General features: G+C 45.0%; 1 protein-coding gene across 1 annotated transcript; it reads right to left on the minus strand.

Moving 5' to 3' along the window:
* Nucleotides 1-1,313: 1,313 nt before the first annotated feature.
* Nucleotides 1,314-17,564, minus strand: CTU1 (cytosolic thiouridylase subunit 1). Its single transcript, XM_086947301.1, has 3 exons — nt 17,429-17,564; nt 9,608-10,134; nt 1,314-3,010 (listed from the first exon to the last, which is right to left on the minus strand). The coding sequence occupies exons 2-3, from the start codon at nt 10,101-10,103 to the stop codon at nt 2,481-2,483; spliced, it is 1,026 nt and encodes a 341-aa protein (XP_086803427.1). The 5' UTR covers nt 10,104-10,134; nt 17,429-17,564; the 3' UTR covers nt 1,314-2,480.
* Between the last annotated feature and the right edge of the window lie 2,268 nt (nt 17,565-19,832).

A 19,832-nucleotide genomic window follows, 5' to 3' on the forward strand; every position in this document is an offset into this window, starting at 1 on the left:
GAGTTATAGTGAGTTTCAGCGACGCTTTGTGCGTGATCTTCGTGCAGCCCGAGACCTTCGTGAGGAGTGCCCGGTGATCGTGCACCCGAAGCTCAAGGGAGTCTCAACGACGCTGTGTTCGTGTGCCCTGTGGAAGCCTGAGATCTTTGTAGCAATAGCGGCCCGGACCGGCAGCCCCAGAGGAGCTGAGGCGCCGGCCCGAGTCTGCCATTGACAATTCACAAAGATTGCATCGGAGGCCCAAGTCGCTGGAAGAGGAGAGTGAGGTTGCACCCCCCAGGTAACATGTGTCGACACCTGGGGTGAGACGCGGGCTCGTAGGGAGACTATCTGGGCCTCTCTCATTCAGGCAGCGCAGGCATCTGCTTCGGCTTGTATCGCGGCCCGTACTTGCCAAGGGAGTGGCAGTACCGGGGCCGGAGTTTGGGGCAACTGTTGACAGAGGCTGAGTGCAAGTCAGAAGTGGCGGAGAGACCGCCTAAAGCACAGTGATCGGTGCTGGAGTGTATTATGCATTACTTTATTTCTGCATAACGGAGTGCCTGATTGTCGTATTTCACATTGCATCATTTCTGCATAACGATCTACCTGATTAGTGTATTACGCATTGCATTATTCCTGCATAAAGAACTACCAGATTAGTTTAGGACGCATGGCATTATTCCTGCATAAGGAACTACCTGATTAGTGTATTACACATTGCCTTATTTTTGCATAACGACATACCTGGTGGTTGTGTTACGCATTGCATTATTTTCACATTGCAAAGTACCTGATTGTTGCATTGCATTACTTTTCCATTGCAGAGTGCCCGATTCTAGCATTACGAACTGCATAACATGGTATTAGGACTAGAGTGGAATGTTTAGAAGTGCTCATTAATATAAACCAGAACTTACAAGGGCTGGCTGGCCTAACAACCAGCCAGGAGTAATATTACACATACTCATATGTTAGATTTATATTGTGTGGTCTTATTGTATATCTTTTTATATAAAATGTATACTCGTTTTTATAAAACTTGTGTGGAGTCCATTTGTGGTGTCATCATTGGGTGTCTGTGAGCGTGGTTGCAAATACTTTATACATTTGCCTTGAAGAGAAGCCTGGCTGCTCGTGCCAAGCTACCAAGGGGGTGAGCGGGGGTTATCTCAGAGGTATCCTTCCTTTCCCTGATGTGGAAACGCGGGTCCCTATTTGGCCTAAGGTACCCACCTCAGCCAACGAGGGATCCCGGGTCTAACACCAAGGATGTAGAAGAAAAAAACTTTAATGAATAAGTTAACATTTTACAAATGACTATCAAACTGTTGCTGTCTTATAATTGGTCATGTTGTAATGCATTTCCTACAAATTTTTCAGTAATAATACATTGTACGTCAAAGATGGGAATAAAAGGAATTAGGGTGCTTTCATTATTTTCATTACATACAATTACCAGCCTTGGAATTGAAGCCATGAAGACACCATTATTCAAACCACTAACCACTAGACCAGTGTTCCCCAATTTGCTAAAATGTTGCTTTCTGGAATGCAAGACCATGCCATTATGCCCCAAGGTGTTCATGAAGGGGGGCCCTTGACCATAATAGCTTAGCCAGTGCTTCATGTCCACTCACGCCAACTGTATAGGACAGCTGGCCCTTGAGGAGAGTCTTGAAGTCCAGTTTCATGACTGTCCGCTCTAGCTGCTGAGCCGGCACCACAGTCAAATTTAACTTGATTGGTTGCAGTGTTGACCAACAAGTGATTGTAGTCTCACCTGGGTCACTCAACATGACAAGCCCGCTTACAATGGGTCGCTCAACAGTTCAAACCATTTGTGCACCCAATAAACCCTTTAACCAAGTTTGCAAGCAGTTGGACTGGTGATTGATGGATCTTGACAAAACCCTAAACTTTGGAGGTGGGAATCTCTATGGTTCTTTTCAAGGGATATTTAATAGGACATCAGTGATTAGGAGCTAAAAAAAAAACACACACACAAGTATGTCTGCAGTCCTGTCGACTGAGACAACATCAGTGGCATAGGTAAACAGTATAAAAATGCTGCGGCAATCTGCAAGCGAGCAGAAGACACCACCAATTCTCATAAAAAGTTGTCATTTACGATGAAGAATTACATTAAGGTGTGTAAGAAAACAACTTTTAATTTGGCGGCATTTCTACAAAAATTCTGATATTCAGAATTGTTAAAATATCAGAATTGTTAAAATATCACACTTGTCAAATAGATGTCCAATAGCTTGTGTTTCTTAAATTCAGATAATTAAAAAATACTGTAGTTCACGAGTTAACATTTTAGAGACTGAAATCAAGTAGAACTTTAAAGAGAAATGCAGAATAAATAAGGCACAAGACCCAGAGAAACTAAAAAGAGAATGCACACTTGCACACAACACTTTGTTATAAGTAACAGGATGAAATATCTTGAATGAGATTTTTTTTTTTTTTTTACAAATCTCTGCATAGGCACCAGATTAAAAATCGACATTTTTCAGTTTCCGCTCCTCTTGCTCAGTCAATGGCTCCTGGGCTAAAAGTTTGTGTTGTAACTTGTGGTGTTTGCCAATGCCTAGCTTGGGTAAGCCGCGATTCAATCCTTCTAGGAGGACGCAGGCCTTGCAAAGTTTCTGGCTGGATATGTAGCCGCAGCGGGCACAGGTCCCCTGCACTGGCATCTTCACATCCTCCTTCACAGAGAGGTTCTCCCCTGAGTGGATAATGTCTATGATGGCACTGGGGCGGATGGATTCCAGGTCCTTGAGAAACGCCCGGGCATACCCTCTGTAGGCGTTAGGCGAATAAATGCACTCGGTGGAGAAGTAGTCCAACTTTTTAAAGTAGGCATAGAGGACTATCTCCTTTTCATAGGCATACTTAAGAGGTTTGCATCGAGGAATGGCTCCCTCGCTACCAGTAGTAATGAAGGTACAGCGCCGGAGGCGTGCAATATCTCCTCGCAAGAAGTTCATCAGGACGGTCTCAGCTATGTCATCTGCGTTGTGACCTGGGGGAGGGAGAAAAAAAGTTATTGTACAACTACACCTCTGGAAAGGAGATTTAACAAACTTCTGGGAGAAGTGCAGTATTGTCACTAATAGCGAACAGCTCAAGCAACAAAGGCATATATTCGTGCAACTTAGCAAAATTAACCTAAATCAACAAGAGAAGTAGTAAATATTTAACAAACATTTTACAATGCATTTTTACACTGGCTTTAATCAGTATTCTGGGACAGTCAAACATTACAAACTCCAAAGAATAAGACATTTCTATAGATTTCTGAAAGGGAAGACAGTTGCAGCCTGCAGGAAGTGTGCCAGCCTCCATTTCACACAGTTTCTGAAGGGCCCAATGTAATATGTTTCGAACATATTACATTGAGCCGAGTGGTCGCTCCCAGCGTCCCCTGCTGGTTCTGGTATCGCAGCGCTGCTTTGCCTGTGCATCTGCCGACTACAATTGCCTACTGCCTGCCTCTTTGCTTGATTTACATTGTTTTACATTGTTTGGTGATTGTCACTGCTGTTTTGCGCGTCTAACTGTAGCGCTCCGCTCTGCTCCCCCCTCCGCCTCCATTTTGACTGTTGTTGTTGTCCTCGTGTGCCCGCCCCGCCTCCCAGCTGAGACGCCCTCCCACTGTCCTCAAAGAGCGCTTCTCCACCTTAGTGCGCTGTGACTCACTCCTCTCCTCGAGCCGAGTGGTCGCTCCCAGCGTCCCCTGCTGGTTCTGGTATCGTAGCGCTGCTTTGCCTGTGCATCTGCCGACTACAATTGCCTACTGCCTGCCTCTTTGCTTGATTTACATTGTTTTACATTGTTTGGTGATTGTCACTGCTGTTTTGCGCGTCTAACTGTAGCGCTCCGCTCTGCTCCCCCCTCCGCCTCCATTTTGACTGTTGTTGTTGTCCTCGTGTGCCCGCCCCGCCTCCCAGCTGAGACGCCCTCCCACTGTCCTCAAAGAGCGCTTCTCCACCTTAGTGCGCTGTGACTCACTCTTCTCCTCGAGCCGAGTGGTCGCTCCCAGCATCCCCTGCTGGTTCTGGTATCGTAGCGCTGCTTTGCCTGTGCATCTGCCGACTACAATTGCCTACTGCCTGCCTCTTTGCTTGATTTACATTGTTTTACATTGTTTGGTGATTGTCACTGCTGTTTTGCGCGTCTAACTGTAGCGCTCCGCTCTGCTCCCCCCTCCGCCTCCATTTTGACTGTTGTCCTCATGTGCCCGCCCCGCCTCCCAGCTGAGACGCCCTCCCACTGTCCTCAAAGAGCGCTTCTCCACCTTAGTGCGCTGTGACTCACTCCTCTCCTCGAGCCGAGTGGTCGCTCCCAGCGTCCCCTGCTGGTTCTGGTATCGTAGCGCTGCTTTGCCTGTGCATCTGCCGACTACAATTGCCTACTGCCTGCCTCTTTGCTTGATTTACATTGTTTTACATTGTTTGGTGATTGTCACTGCTGTTTTGCGCGTCTAACTGTAGCGCTCCGCTCTGCTCCCCCCTCCGCCTCCATTTTGACTGTTGTTGTTGTCCTCGTGTGCCCGCCCCGCCTCCCAGCTGAGACGCCCTCCCACTGTCCTCAAAGAGCGCTTCTCCACCTTAGTGCGCTGTGACTCACTCCTCTCCTCGAGCCGAGTGGTCGCTCCCAGCGTCCCCTGCTGGTTCTGGTATCGTAGCGCTGCTTTGCCTGTGCATCTGCCGACTACAATTGCCTACTGCCTGCCTCTTTGCTTGATTTACATTGTTTTACATTGTTTGGTGATTGTCACTGCTGTTTTGCGCGTCTAACTGTAGCGCTCCGCTCTGCTCCCCCCTCCGCCTCCATTTTGACTGTTGTTGTTGTCCTCGTGTGCCCGCCCCGCCTCCCAGCTGAGACGCCCTCCCACTGTCCTCAAAGAGCGCTTCTCCACCTTAGTGCGCTGTGACTCACTCCTCTCCTCGAGCCGAGTGGTCGCTCCCAGCGTCCCCTGCTGGTTCTGGTATCGTAGCGCTGTTTTGCCTGTGCATCTGCCGACTACAATTGCCTACTGCCTGCCTCTTTGCTTGATTTACATTGTTTTACATTGTTTGGTGATTGTCACTGCTGTTTTGCGCGTCTAACTGTAGCGCTCCGCTCTGCTCCCCCCTCCGCCTCCATTTTGACTGTTGTTGTTGTCCTCGTGTGCCCGCCCCGCCTCCCAGCTGAGAAGCCCTCGCCCCTCCCCCTCCACTATCCATATATGACAGTAGTTCCCACGCGCAGCGTTCGCGCCCAACCCGCGCCGAAGGTGCGCCAAAGGTAAGCCCGTCTACGCCCGTCCGCGCCTGAACAGCGGCCAGCGCCCGACCCCCTGCCCCTCGCGCTGCCCAGCCCCCCCGCATTACCTACGATGCCGCCACCCTCCTAGCCCTTAACCCCGGTCGCGCTCCCAACTGCGTCCAAGCCGCCCCTGGACACACCCACGGACCTTTCTCTTGCTACTCCTGCAAATTCATCGGCACCGACAACATCCCCGCTACAACCACAACACAGATTCCCGACCCCAACCACCTACAATGCATCCTTCTCAACACTCGATCGGTCCACAGACACGCCATTGACCTATGGAATCTACTAGACACCATCTCTCCAGACGTCGCCTTCCTAACAGAAACATGGATGAACGCTTCCTCCGCCCCAGACATCACCATTGCCATCCCTGAAGAGTATAAGATCACACGCAAGGACCGCACCGGCCACACAGGAGGAGGAATCGCTATCGTCCATAAGAAATCAATCCGCATCTCAACCAGCTCTGACGCCAACCTCGCTAACTCCGAACACCTTCACTTCCAGATCCACATCGACCCCAAGACCACACTCAGAGGCACCCTCCTCTACAGACCACCAGGACCCCGCGCAAAATTCAGTGAAGACATCACGGACTTCATCACCCCACACGCACTCCCCTCCAAAGACTACATCCTTCTGGGAGACCTCAACTTTCACCTTGAAAAGATCAACGACCGCAACACCACCACCCTCTTAGACAACCTCGCCAACCTCGGACTTAAACAACTAGTCACTTCCCCCACCCACATCGCAGGTCACACACTCGACCCCATCTTCACCTCCAGCAATCATGTCTCCTTCAGCCACACTTCGGATCTCCTCTGGACTGACCACAGCTGCGTTCCCTTCACCTACAACAAACCAAAACCCACCAACCACCTCCAACCAACTCTGCAAAGAAACTGGAACAAAATCACTACGGACCAGATCTCCGCATCGCTCCTTCTAAACACCCCAGCCCACTCTTCTAACGCAAACCAAGCCGCCACCAACCTCACCCTGTGGTTATCCAACACCGCCGACACCTTAGCACCACTGAAAAAACGTCAAAGCAAACCTGGCAGCAAGAAGGCCTCATGGTTCAACGATGATCTTAAGAAGTCCAAGAAATTCTGCCGCTCCCTTGAAAAGGCCTGGAAAAAAGACCCAACCACTAGCACCAAGGACGCCTTCAAAAACGCCACCCGCACTCACCACCAACTAATCCGAAAGGCCAAGAAAACAGCATTCAAGGATCGACTTGACAACAACGCCCACAACAGCAAGGAACTTTTCAACATCGTCAAGGAATTTTCCAATCCCTCGGCCAACTCCAACGACATCACCCCCTCTCAAGCACTCTGCGACTCCCTAGCCTCATTCTTCCACAACAAGATTGCAGACATCCACAACAGCTTCGACAACCAACCCGGAGACCAACCCACCCTACCATTTGCTGAACATTCTCCCCCCATGAACACCCTTAACGACTGGAACCCAATCTCCACTGAGGACACAATCCGCCTGATGAATTCCATCCACTCAGGATCCCCCACAGACCCATGTCCTCACCACATCTTCAACAAAGCAGACTCCGTCATAGCACCGCACCTCCGAGACGTCATCAACTGCTCCTTCAACTCCGCCACCTTCCCGGAAGACTGGAAAGTGAACTCACCGCCCTTCTGAAAAAACCAACAGCGGACCCCACCGAACTCAAAAATTACCGCCCCATCTCGCTCCTTCCATTCCCCGCCAAAGTCATCGAGAAAGCTGTCAACAACCAGCTCGCCGCCTTCCTCGAAGCCAACAAATCCCTCGACTCCTCACAATCTGGCTTCCGAGGAAAACACAGCACTGAGACCGCCCTCACCGCAGCAACAGACGACATTCGAACTCTACTGGACAATAGAGACACAGTCGCCCTCATCCTCCTCGACCTCTCTGCAGCATTCGACACAGTCTGCCACAGCACCCTATTACAACGCCTCAATAACATCGGAATACAAGGAAAAGCACTTGAATGGATCACCTCGTTCCTCACCGGAAGAACCCAGAGAGTCCGCCTTCCACCATTCAGGTCCGAGGCCACTGAAGTCATCTGTGGCGTACCACAAGGATCATCACTTAGTCCCACCCTCTTCAACGTATACATGAGCCCCCTTGCGGCCATCGCTCGCCAACACAATCTCAACATCATCTCCTACGCGGATGACACTCAACTGATCCTTTCTCTCACCAAAGACCCTATCATGGCCAAAACCAACCTACACGAAGGAATGAAAGAAGTTGCCGAATGGATGAAACAAAGCCGTCTGAAACTGAACTCAGACAAAACAGAAGTCCTCATCTTAGGTACATCCCCCTCTGCATGGGACGACTCTTGGTGGCCGGAAGCCCTCGGAAAAGCACCCATCCCGACAGACCACGCACGGAACCTAGGCGTCATCCTGGATTCTTCACTCTCAATGAACAAACAAGTCAGCGCCGTATCCTCATCCTGCTTCAACATTCTTCGCATGCTCAAAAAAACATTTCGCTGGATCCCCACCGAAACAAGGAAAACAGTCACCCATGCTCTGGTCACGAGCCGACTGGACTACGGAAACACCCTCTACGCAGGTACTACCGCTAAACTCCAGAAGAAACTTCAACGAATCCAAAACGCCTCAGCCAGGATCATATTAGACATCCCACGCAACGAACACATCTCTGGTCACCTTAAAGACCTCCACTGGCTACCCGTCAATAAGAGGATCACTTTCCGACTGCTAACCCACGCACACAAATCACTCTACGACATCGGACCAGAATGCCTCAACTCACGACTGTCCTTCTACACCCCCTCCCGCCAACTACGCTCTTCCAGCCAAGCCCTCGCCACTGTACCTCGTATCAACAAGACCACCATGGGAGGCAGATCCTTCTCTTACCTGGCTGCTAAAACATGGAACTCACTCCCCGCTTACCTTCGCCTTACCCAGAACCACCTAGCATTCAGAAAGCAACTTAAAACGTGGATATTTGACAAGTAATCCTCCTCCCCTTCCTAAGCGCCTTGAGACCCTCTGGGTATGTAGTGCGCTATATAAATTCTCTGACTTGACTTGACTTATTCTTGGGGTGAGGGCTTCACCAGCATCGATTAGGGAATGCTCTCTCCCTCATTAAATTGATACCACTCCTGAAACAATGCTTAAGTCACACATTATATTATATATATATATATATATATATATATATATATATATATATATATATATATATATATATATATATATATATATTTTTTTTTTTTAAACAATAATCGTCTTTTATCTAGAGAGTAAATGGCTTCTCTAGGTCCATGGATTCTGTTCAAAGCGGAACCTGCAAATCTAGGCCTTTTCAAAGTAAAACAACCCCAATATCCACACATGAGGGGAGCTGATGATAGAGAGTTCTCTAAACAACAGTTTCAATGAAGGCTCCAGGTATGCACTGGAATGTGTAGGATCTGTCCAGCCAGCCTTCCGGGGCTTGAGGTAGACCCCGGAAGCCAGTGCTAGGAAAACTAGGGAACTGATGTGAATTTATCTGTACAGTTGCACTACACACAGAGGATTGTGGGAGGACTAGTTTATGTTAGGTAGGTCCTGGTACTCGCCTAAAACAAGGGGAAAACACTGCTGAGTTGTTAAGGTGGAGTTAACTAGTTGTAAGGAAAAGATGCTCAGAAGTAGCTACAGTACTGTGTCTCTTTAAAGAGTCCATAAGCCGTGTATGCCTAGTTTTTTATAGAAGGACTCTGTTTCACTCGTTTATTGATACCGAAATGCTACTTTCAAATGTACCAATGGCCATGTGTAGTAAAGTATGTGTTCCGTTTTTGGCACACTCCATGTACTGTAATAAATGCATTATCGATGCATGATATGAAACGCAATAAAATAAAACAAAATGGTGTGGTACCATTAATCTTGGATTTCAGTTTAAGTTCATTTGACTGTTGTCCTCAAACCCCACAAGTATTTTGAAAATAAAAATATACCCAACAGATATGTATTTATCTGTTTTACAATGTTTCCAGTTCCTGAATACATTTTTCAAAATTTGGTCAAATGTGTTACAAAACCCGCAAGTCAAGAACTAAAATGTTATTTTAGGATCTCGTTTTGTTAGTAAAATGTTGGTGACGACAATTACTAATGCCACTCACTCAAATACTTTGTGGAATTCATATGCAAGATTTGGAGGCACCATTTCATACATTTCAATGGTATGATCATGAACTTTATAATTTGCAGACTATTCAAAGTGCATGGACCCTACAGCTTACCTGTGCAGATCTTGTCCACGTGCAGCATCATGGCCCCCCTGTCTAGGGCCTGCCTCCTAAACACGCCGCAGAACGTACAATTGTTCTTCAGCCCGACCTGCTTCACAATGTCATCCATAGTCCAACCGTACAACTCCTCATAGGAGACAATCTTCAGAGGCAACTCATACTGCTGCTGGTTCCGCTTCACCGTCTCCAGGGAGTCATCCCGGTAGCCCGTGATGCCTTCATCCACCGACAGCAATATCAGATTCAGCCCGTAGTCATGGCGCTCGTTCAGCAGCTTCATGACATGGGCCAGAACGGTGGAGTCCTTGCCGCCTGAGGCACCGATCCCCACAGTCTCTCCACGACGGAAGAGGTTGGCAGATCTGATGGTCTGGTGGACCTCCTCCTCGAAGGCCCAGAAGAAGCACTCCTTGCACAGGGAGTGACCTGTCTTTGGCCGACGTAATACCGCATTCTTTACCTCACAGGCACTGCAGAAAACAGGCATGATAGCAACAGTAGAGCGTAATGGGTCTGGCCTGCATGTAAAACACGAGAAAATGATTTCAGTACAAAACAACCAGAATATGCTCTTGGCTATAGAACCATTGAGTTATTACTAGGTATTGGATACATTCTCACATGGTGCGAGAGGCAAGACCTACACTGTGTTCCTTCACAACACTGAAAAGTCATCCTGGGCTTGATTGATAGGTGGAGTAATGCCAACTGTCCTATCCAACCACATCTACACATCCCGCCCCATTTACAGTGCGGTGCAAGGAGTTGTAGCAGATGGCAAAACTAGATCAACTCAAACATTGGGAATGCCATTTTGTGGGGCCTTGGGGCGGAAATGTTGGATTTTCAGCCCAACTTAGGGTGGTTTGCCCCCAAGCCCTTACTCTGTGAAGGACTGTCATATAACCCACTGCAAGGAAAGCAGTTAAAGGTCTCATGAGCCAGGAGTAATCTTCGAACATTATTGAGATATCTGTATTGTAGGTTTTATAAATGTACCCCGGGGTACTCACCAAGGAACAATTTGTACCTGCATTTCCACTTAACTGGACTGCTACAGTGGAACTTCTGAAACATTTTTGAAAGTGAGACAGAACAAGATGTGCCCGCCAGAGCCCCATGGGTAGAAGCCCAGAAGTAAACTTTAAATGACTTAAGGTCTATAAGTAGCAGACCGTCATGGCGAACATTGCTCCTAACCCATACTAGCAAATTCATGGTCCAACCCAAAAAGCAGAAATCACATCCATATTGTTTACTACAAGTACACATTAAATATCACATGTAATAATGGGAAAGTTGCTTCCGAACAGTGAGCCTTATTGTTTGCTTACGATTATGTGGTGATAAGAGAAGATAACCACCCCCCCTACTTCTCCAGTGCATGCCATAAAATTACAGAGTAATCTCTTTCTCAAAAGTAACTTTCCACTACACTAACAGGGTTTCTGCAGCCAAGTTTAATAAATATATTGCTAATGCCCTAGATTCGACTGTGCCATTAAAACATAGCAAATAGGGCCAAATGTTCTGCCCCTAGGTTCTCTTGCAAGCTAAGGGAAGAAAAGAGCAGCTGTAAAAATCTGGAGCGAGCTTGGAGAAAGTCTTATAGACAGGAAGCTAAGACTCAATGTAAGGAAGCTCTAATAAACTTCATTAAATCCACTCGTAAAGCACAGAAAGAGTATTTCTCCTCCTCAATTTCGGCAGCGTCCAACACTCCACAGGAGGTATCAAAAATTGTCATTCCTCTCTCTCCTAACGCTGTTAATAGTAATTTTAGTCCTTCCAGGGAATATTGTGATGATTTATTTCTATTTTTTCATGGAAAAAAAGTAGTTCCAAAAATCTATGCCACCTTTTCCATGAAAACCGAAGTGGAAACACTGACAGATACATTGAAGATCCATAACGCTCTCTCAAGATTTCACACAATCTCTGAGGAAGTCACTTTGAAAGATTTAGAAAAATGTAATTTGGGATCACAAGATGATCTTTGTCCACCCAGAATTTTTTTAATTAGTTGCACCTCCTATCTATCTGTTGTTACAAAAAATCTGAATTTGCCTCTAGAAGTAGGTCAATTTGCCACTGACTGAAAACAAGCTTTTCTTCGGCCATTACTGAAGAAACCTACTGCAAATCCGGGCATATTGAGCAATTTTAGGCCCATCTCCCTTTTCCCGGCAGTAGCAAAAATACTTGAGATAATGGTTAATGGTCAGCTCTCTGCCCACCTGGAACTTAACGGTTTGCTTCATGATTTGCAATCTGGTTTTTGACAAAGGGTTAGCACTGAAATTGACTAACTACATCAAAGAGCATCTTGACGGCAGACGTTCTGCGATGGTGATTCTTCTAGACCTGTCTGCAGCGTTCAATACTGTTTTTCATGCAACCCTTTCAGACAGATTCCGATTGGCTGGCATTCAAGAGATTGCCTTTTCTTGGCTGAAGTCTTTCTTACAGGATAGATCGCAGAGGGTCTACCTTTGGCCATTTCTATCCCCTCATAAGCACCTACAATATGAAGTCCCTCAGGGATGAGCACCGAGCCCTACGCTTTTAAATTTTTTTTTTTTTATTATTCATCATCGGAAAAACGAAGTGCAAACAATTAATTACTTTGACATATATATCTGATACAACAGAAATCATTCAATTAAGGCTTAGTCATTTAACACCTTGGCTGCTAGGGGTTTTCCCCTCCTGAGCTGGAAATTGAAATAGTCCATGGATCATGACAAGGTCAACTGGTCATAAGCACAGCTCCACTGTGTCTCATGACGAGCTGACCTTGTCATGAGCATGGAAGGGGTTAAAGTAACCAACGAGATGCAAAACATGATTTGAGTATAATTTCCGAAAAAGAAAAGTTGAAAGATCTGAATAAGGAAAGATAAAAGTAAGGAGACATAAGAGTAGGGGTCAAAACAATTTTAACACCACCAACTATAATCCTATCAAAATGAGCATGAATCTACCCCCTTTTAAATTACCCGTCTAATTTAAGTTTCCATTTTTCAACTGGGGCCCATATCTTTTTCCCAAGCTGCTTTGCATTCACGCCTTTTTTTCATATAAAGCTTTCTATAGGGTATAGATAGCTAATCATTTTGAGAGCCATTTTTGAAACGAAGGAGGATTAGCGTCTTTCCATACCGTTGCAATACAAAGCCGGCTCAGCGTCATTGCGATAAACAAAAATTCTTGATTAGGTACATCCTGCCCCTCCTTTGCCACCCCAAGACCCATAATCTCATTAGTTAAATTAATAGAAATCTCCAATTCCTCTTTAAAGAATTGTTCCATAGCTTGTTTAAAGGGATCTAATTTAGGACAAGCTGCAAACATGTGTATCCTGTCTGCCTCCATACTCTGACATCTTGGACAGAAGATCCCACTCGTACCCCCCCAGCGGGTTATTCTATGCGGTGTATAATATAGTTCATATAAGGTCTTATAGTATTGTGCCTGCAGATTTGCAACCTTTAAGATAGTGTTTCCTAACCTAAACGATTTTTCACCCTCATTCCCGACTAGATTTAATTTAGCTCTCCATTTATCAAATACCTTTCCTCTATCATCCTCATTATACTGGCACAATGCACCATAAAGTTGAGAGATTGAACATCCCTCCTCATCTCGAACAAATTCCAACAGGTCTACCCTAGTAAACTTACAATTACCTGCTTGTTTTCTCTGCAGGACTGATCTTATCTGTAAGTATTTAAGGAAGTCTATCCGATCCAAATTGTATAGCTGTTGCGCCCTTTCAAATGTTATTAACCCGGACAGATCCGTGATATCTCCAATTGTACCAACCCCGAGATTATCCCACCGCCTCATCACTTGATCATGGAATACATCTGGGAGAAATTCATTCATATATAAAGGGGTATAGAAATTCATTCTCCCTAATTTTATTTTCTTCCGGATGATTGACCAAACTGATATGGCCGCACCCAACACCTTGAACTTCGTTCTTCTATAGTAGTTTAACTCCTTAAATGTAAGAAGTCCCTTGTTGGAGTCCAAAACCAACAGATCATATATATCCGGAATGCCAGCGTTACCCCTCCAGATATCTTTCGTATTCCCACTGAGGAGTCCTTTACAATACGAAGGACTGAAGCAAAATAATATGCCTTAAAGTCATGTACTGCAAGGCCCCCCCGTTCTTTAGAAAGTACCAGCATCTTTATGGATCTTCGAATTCTACCCTTGGCCCATATGAAGCGATTACAAATCCCCTCTATTTCCTTAAACCACTTATTAGTAAATAATAAAGGAATCGTACGGAATAAATATAAAATCTTGGGCAGAAACTGCATCTTTATAACATTGCAGCGACCTACAACTGTTAAGTGTAAATTGTCCATCCTATTTAAGTCTAGTTTTGCCTTTTTGATTACTGGGGTCCGGTTTTCCTCCACAACCTTAGATAGATCGGATGTTATAGTAACGCCCAAATAGACCGCGGACTACATAACTCTCTCATCATGAATAGTAACAAATTGATTTACGACTATTTGTGTTTTCCCTTGGTTCAATTTGTAGCCTGACAGAAGACCATATTTTTTAGCCTCATTCTCAATTTCCCCTATCGCTATTATTGGTGTTTTTAACCTTTATTTAAATCCTGGCTCAGCTGATGGAACTCTGGCGGTACAGGTGGAGTCCTATGCGGACCATACACAACTGTTACTGTCCATTCAGGAAAATTCGGACTTGGCCCTGTCCAAGCTTAACGAATGTCTTAAGTGCGATGCAGGTTGGATGGACACCAATTGCATTAAACAAAACCAGAGTTCTTTTCTTTGGTACATCCTCACTTCCGATCCTTTGGTGGCCAGAGAAACGTAATCCCCGCAGGCACCCGCTGCTCAAGCGAGACACCTGGGAGTTATGCTTTGGCTCAAATCGTTCTTGCTCTTCTCAAATCAAGCAGGTGTTATCCGTCTGCTGTGCTAAACTTAGATCTTTGAGAAAAATGTTACATTTGATCCCGGAGGAGACTGTAAGATGGTGGTTCATAATCTGGTAACCTCCTGTCTGGACTACGCCAATTATCTGTATTTGGGCATTCATTCATGCAGAAACCTTGTCTCTCATCTGAAGGGAGTAGGAAACATATCTTACAACTGAGGAGAAGACTGCTCTGCAGCAACCCAAGGAGGAGACTGCCAAGCAGGTGACAGACTCTTAATAAATGGATTGCTAATGCCCTAGATAATTTTAAATCCCCAGACTGCAGCTGGTTCGAAATGCAGCAGCAATATTGATCCAAAGAGTCCTGTACAGGAAGTCTATATCACCTCATTGAAGCAGTTACAATGGCTGCCAGATATAAATCGGATCAAGTTTAAAACTCTTACATTAGCTTTCAGGGCTTTTTCTGGTCAAGGACCTGCCTATCTACGAAAAAGACTTCGGTCATATAGGCAATGCAGATCACTTGGATCAAATAATCTCCTTGTGCTGCAAGTCGCTAAATTCACCAGGGCAAGACAAGGAGCAAGTTCTTTCACAGCCCTAACAGCTAAACTGTGGAATACACTTCCAGTGCACCTGTGGAGAGCTGCTTCGGTCTCAATTTTTAAGAAATAACTGAAAACCTTTATGTACGCCAAAAACTAGTTCCCGCTTCTGCGTTATACTCATTTGGGTTTTTACTTATTTTTTTTTTTGCTTTCTGCAAGTGCCGGGATGCTTCTTACAAAGCAGCTGTGAGCTATACAAATTGCGTTTGATTGTATGAGATTCTAGGTCCAATAATAAAAGTGAGAGAGGAAGTAATGTTAAATATGCAAATGCACCATTCCTGCAAATGGGTGTGTCTGGAGGAAAATTCCCAGAAACCAGTCTAGGGAAGCAGGAGTATGCATAATAAGCCTACGATCAGAGTACAATTCCAAGGCATAAGTGTTAGGATATCATGAATTCTAAAAATGTGGAAATGTATCTAAATAGGACGCAGGTACCTATGATCATAGATGTTTACGTTTTTTTGACGAAGTCTCATAATCTCCAAGGATGTTAAGAGAGCTCCACCAACAACTGTAATCTATGGATCCTACCTTAAAAACGTCCCATGAGTTAACTACCTCATTATCAAAATATGAAATGTTGATTAGTGAATGTATATCACACTTAAATGGTCCATCTAGTTGAATGAGCACCTAAGTAAGCTAATTTGCAGATCTACACCCAGAAGAGTTACAGATAATAAATGGAATATTGGTCCCATGTAGTCGGAAACCTAGGTAGTCTTCGAGACAAAAAACTTGGCCCAAAGCGGCAAACTGGAACAGTGTTAAAGTCATCTTACCACCAACCAGCATTGCTTAAAACATGGTTCGCGTTCATCACTACTAAACACCACCCTGTAGCAGTCAAACACTAGTGACCACCCGCTTGGACTACAACTCCTTGTGCAATGACTTGCTATACTACCAAATACACAGACTCCAAAAAACTTACTATGCTGCATTTTGCCTCATCTTCTCAGCTTTGGGTTGTGCAAAATATCACCCTGTATTGTAGATACAGCATTCTCTCCCAGCAAAAGACAGGACCAGCTTCAAAATATTGTTACGTAAATTCAGATGTCTGGAAGTTTCAGTGTTAGGTTGAGAATGGAATAGAGTGCGTGAGAGTGTGTGCAGTGAGAAAACAAGAACTAAGAATCAATTCTTAGACAAAATCTTGCTTTGGTTGCCCTAAGTTTCGCAATTGATCTTATGGCGAAGAAACTTGAATATTAGACTATGGATCAGACTCTGTCCATGTAGTAATTGCTTCACTGGAAAACTTTCAAATAATCCTCGTGTGGAAAAAAAGATTACCTGAGCACCAAGCAGCCTTTAGATTAGTTTATTAGCAAATTATAACATAGATACTTCTTTCACATAAAGGCACCACGAAGAGCGTTTGTTTTTTGTAAGCACACCACTACAAATTTAGGAAGTGCTGTACGGGATGGCTGAAAAACAATGAGAAATACGTCTCTAAGGCGAAAAAGTTGATTTCACCAATGTTAGTTTCTTTAGCTGTCTGTCCCTTCTCTCCCACCACACCACAGGACACTCCCTACTTCTCTCTCAGTTTGAGGAAACTGCAGGTTGGCATAAACTGGTTCAGGAAAGATTGTTTTTTTTTTTTAAATCACAACTATTTGGGTAACATTTTAAAGCTTGAGAAATTCATTACTAATAGATGCAGCGTACGTCAAACTTTGCCTTCAGCTGGAAAATTGTCTGCAAGAAGCGGATTCTGCAATCAAATATATTTAGGGGTATGGGCCTGGCTAAAATAATGCCCATACAACTTGAAGTGACTCGAATCATCTAATCCTGGGTAATTTTACCAGATGAATCGATGTCACATAAGCAATTTCCAGTCATAGCTGCCAAGATCCCCAGGTCTATGCGTGATGCGTTTCTCCAGTCCAGATTTATCCCTTAAATTCAGGCACTTGGAGTCCTCTTTTTATATTTGAACAAACATTAATACAAGTTCCAGAATTGAAAGAAAACACTTAACTGAGGTAGCACATCATGCATGGACCCGGGAAACTCGGCAGGGCAGCAGTCTTTTTGGCGTGTCATTGCAAAAGGAGCAACTGAAGGGAACCGTACTACAACTCCCAGAATGCACTCGGGTATTACACGAAAACCCAGAACCAGAGGTAGTTCATTTTCGTGTCCGACGGTCCACGTGCGTCAGTGCTCACGGGTGGACTGGCTAAACTCACGCCGGGACGCGGGATGTAAACCCGGGCAATAAAAACATTGGAAAAAGTAATCTCACCGGTTTAGACTGCCTTCAGACCACCGTCGGGCCCCAACACCTGCGCCCTCCCTGTTGAGCAAGTATGAAGCTTCATCTGGTACGGGAGGCACGCGAGGCCAAAATAAGTCGGGCTTAACTCAAACAGCATTCAGTAAGTCACTTCCGGTAAAGAGCGGACTACAGCGCCATCTGGTGGCAGCTGATAAATGTACACATTGTCAAGAATCCATTGATGCAAATCAGCGTAGCCCTGGACTTTTATGTATAGCATTGTTTTTTTTAAGCACAGATTTGAGTAGAACTATCCTAGTAGTGTTCAGTGACCTTCCAGAAGACCGATGAAAATCTGTTAAAGTTACAGAGACGTGGTGCGTTCCCAGCGATATATTGCACAAACAATGGTTAAAAGCCACCGGTACTTTAAAATTTCAATCCTTAATTTTTTTTAGTAACCAGTATGCGGCATGGCAACACATTATAATCTAGGTGTATACTGCTGATCTCCGAAGATCCTGTAGATAATTTGGTAGAGGTCGGCCAGCACATATTATCGAAGCTATATACAAATTAAATACAATTTCTATTTGTGCATTATGTAAATAGAATTCTGAACAGTGAACAAGAGTAGGATTCACAATAATTTGAATAAAGTGAGGATGTGTGTGAGATTAACCAGTGTTTAATTTGTAAAATAAATACATAAATAAAGGTGTTTAAAATGTTCTGCCTGTACGGATAAACACCAAAACTGGAGTGTACGAAAAAAAGCAATCGAGCTTTCATATTGGAGGAGCAAGTTGGTATTCTCCACCCTGAATATGTTTGAAAAATTGTGTAAAATAAGGCACTTTTCTGTTACAATGGTCCCTCTCTTCACGGTTCTTCCTGAAATCAACTCTCAGAACTTGAGGTGTGTCTTGATTATAGCTGAGAAGCATACCACACAACATGACCGTGCAAGTCCATACGTCACCGCCTCATTCTTCCATACCCTGAAGAAGCAGAGAAAGATTTTCAAATGGCTCCTAATCAGCACATAAAAAAAGTCACACTGGTCCTGGTCACAAGCAGGATGAACTATGGGAACACTCCCTATGCCAGAACCAACAAAAACACACCAGAAGGCTGCAGACCATTTACAACTCAGCAGCCAGAATCATTCTTAACCTACCACACTGCATTCACTCCACATCACACCTGAAGGACCTCCACTGGCTCCCCATTCACAAACCAGTACCATCTGATCTTACCCACTCCTTCAAAGCACTACATAACAGTGTCCCAGCCTATCTTAACAATTGCATCTTATTTCACAAACCTTCCAGACACTTACGCTCGTCCACACTGCTGCTCACACGAATCCCAAACATACAAAAAAACAGATCTGGTGGTAGAGCCTTCTCCTACCTCACTCCTAAAGTATGGACCAACCTGAAGCTACACATAAGAGCCTCCTGCTAAGCGCCAGGATACCCTCCCGAGTGATAGTGCACTCTAGGAATCGGCATAACCATTGGGAGGAGTGACTTCAGGACTATGAAGGAAGGTCGCAGTAATAGAGAATGTCAGGAAATCTCAACACCCAATTACTGTCCTGTGGAAAATGTTGTGGGCGGGCCTCGAAATTTCCACCACGTTGTGCAACTGTCCAACTTCCAACCGTCACTGAGAAGTTAGACCCCATTATATAAACACATTGGGTCTGATTACTAGTTCGCTAGGCGGTGAGGGTGGCCATGGGTTAGAGGGTAGGCAATACCACTCCAATTGACCCGATATTCCTGCACCAGGTTTTCCCGGGCACAGGAACACCACATCTATTTCTACCTGCTGGTAATGATGCCCAGTAAAACTTTATGAGGCTTGGGCTGGAACACCAGCCAAACCTGGTTTCCTGCTCCATCTTCACCTCTTTTTTTGGTAAGAGGGAGCAGTCTTGCACCACCTTGCCAGAACTTTATCTTCCCTCACCTACCTTCCCCCACACGCATTTACATCCTGCTCAGAACAGGTGGTAATGTGTGTGCTAAAGCCAAACGAAAAAGGGATAACATTCAGAAGTCCACATAGTAATTCAATATCTGCAGATATATTCCCCATTACTCCAGTATTGGAACTTTCATAGATTCCCATTGCTTGTATCATTCCCCGTCGTCGGAATGGGAGCCTCGGTAATAATATATATATATATATATATCCCTAGGTAAATACACCCTAATAGGTGTAAAAAGGTAAAAAATTAGGCCTAGGCCTCATTATCTTTTGTAGCCTATTGGTGTCCTTATGTAAAAAGACCCAAAGTCCCCTTAGCAACCAATCAGATCAGCCTCACCCTGTAGAACCTTCCTGAGAAAGCTCAGAGCCTCAGATTTTCTACCGCTTCGTTGGTGACAGGGAGTCTCCTTAGAGCTCTGCTCTAACT

The sequence above is a fragment of the Lissotriton vulgaris genome, chromosome 12 (assembly GCF_964263255.1).
Source record: "Lissotriton vulgaris chromosome 12, aLisVul1.2, whole genome shotgun sequence".
NCBI classification, from domain to species: Eukaryota; Metazoa; Chordata; class Amphibia; order Caudata; family Salamandridae; genus Lissotriton; species Lissotriton vulgaris.

What these genes read in the sequence shown, in the direction of transcription:
- CTU1 (XM_086947301.1), bottom strand. Translation starts at nt 10,103, where the DNA reads ATGCCTGTTTTCTGCAGTGCCTGTGAGGTAAAGAATGCGGTATTACGT. An exon ending in CGTGGACAAGATCTGCACAG is followed by an intron (nt 3,011 to 9,607) that starts GTAAGCTGTAGG and finishes TCCCTCCCCCAG; the next exon opens with GTCACAACGCAGATGACATA.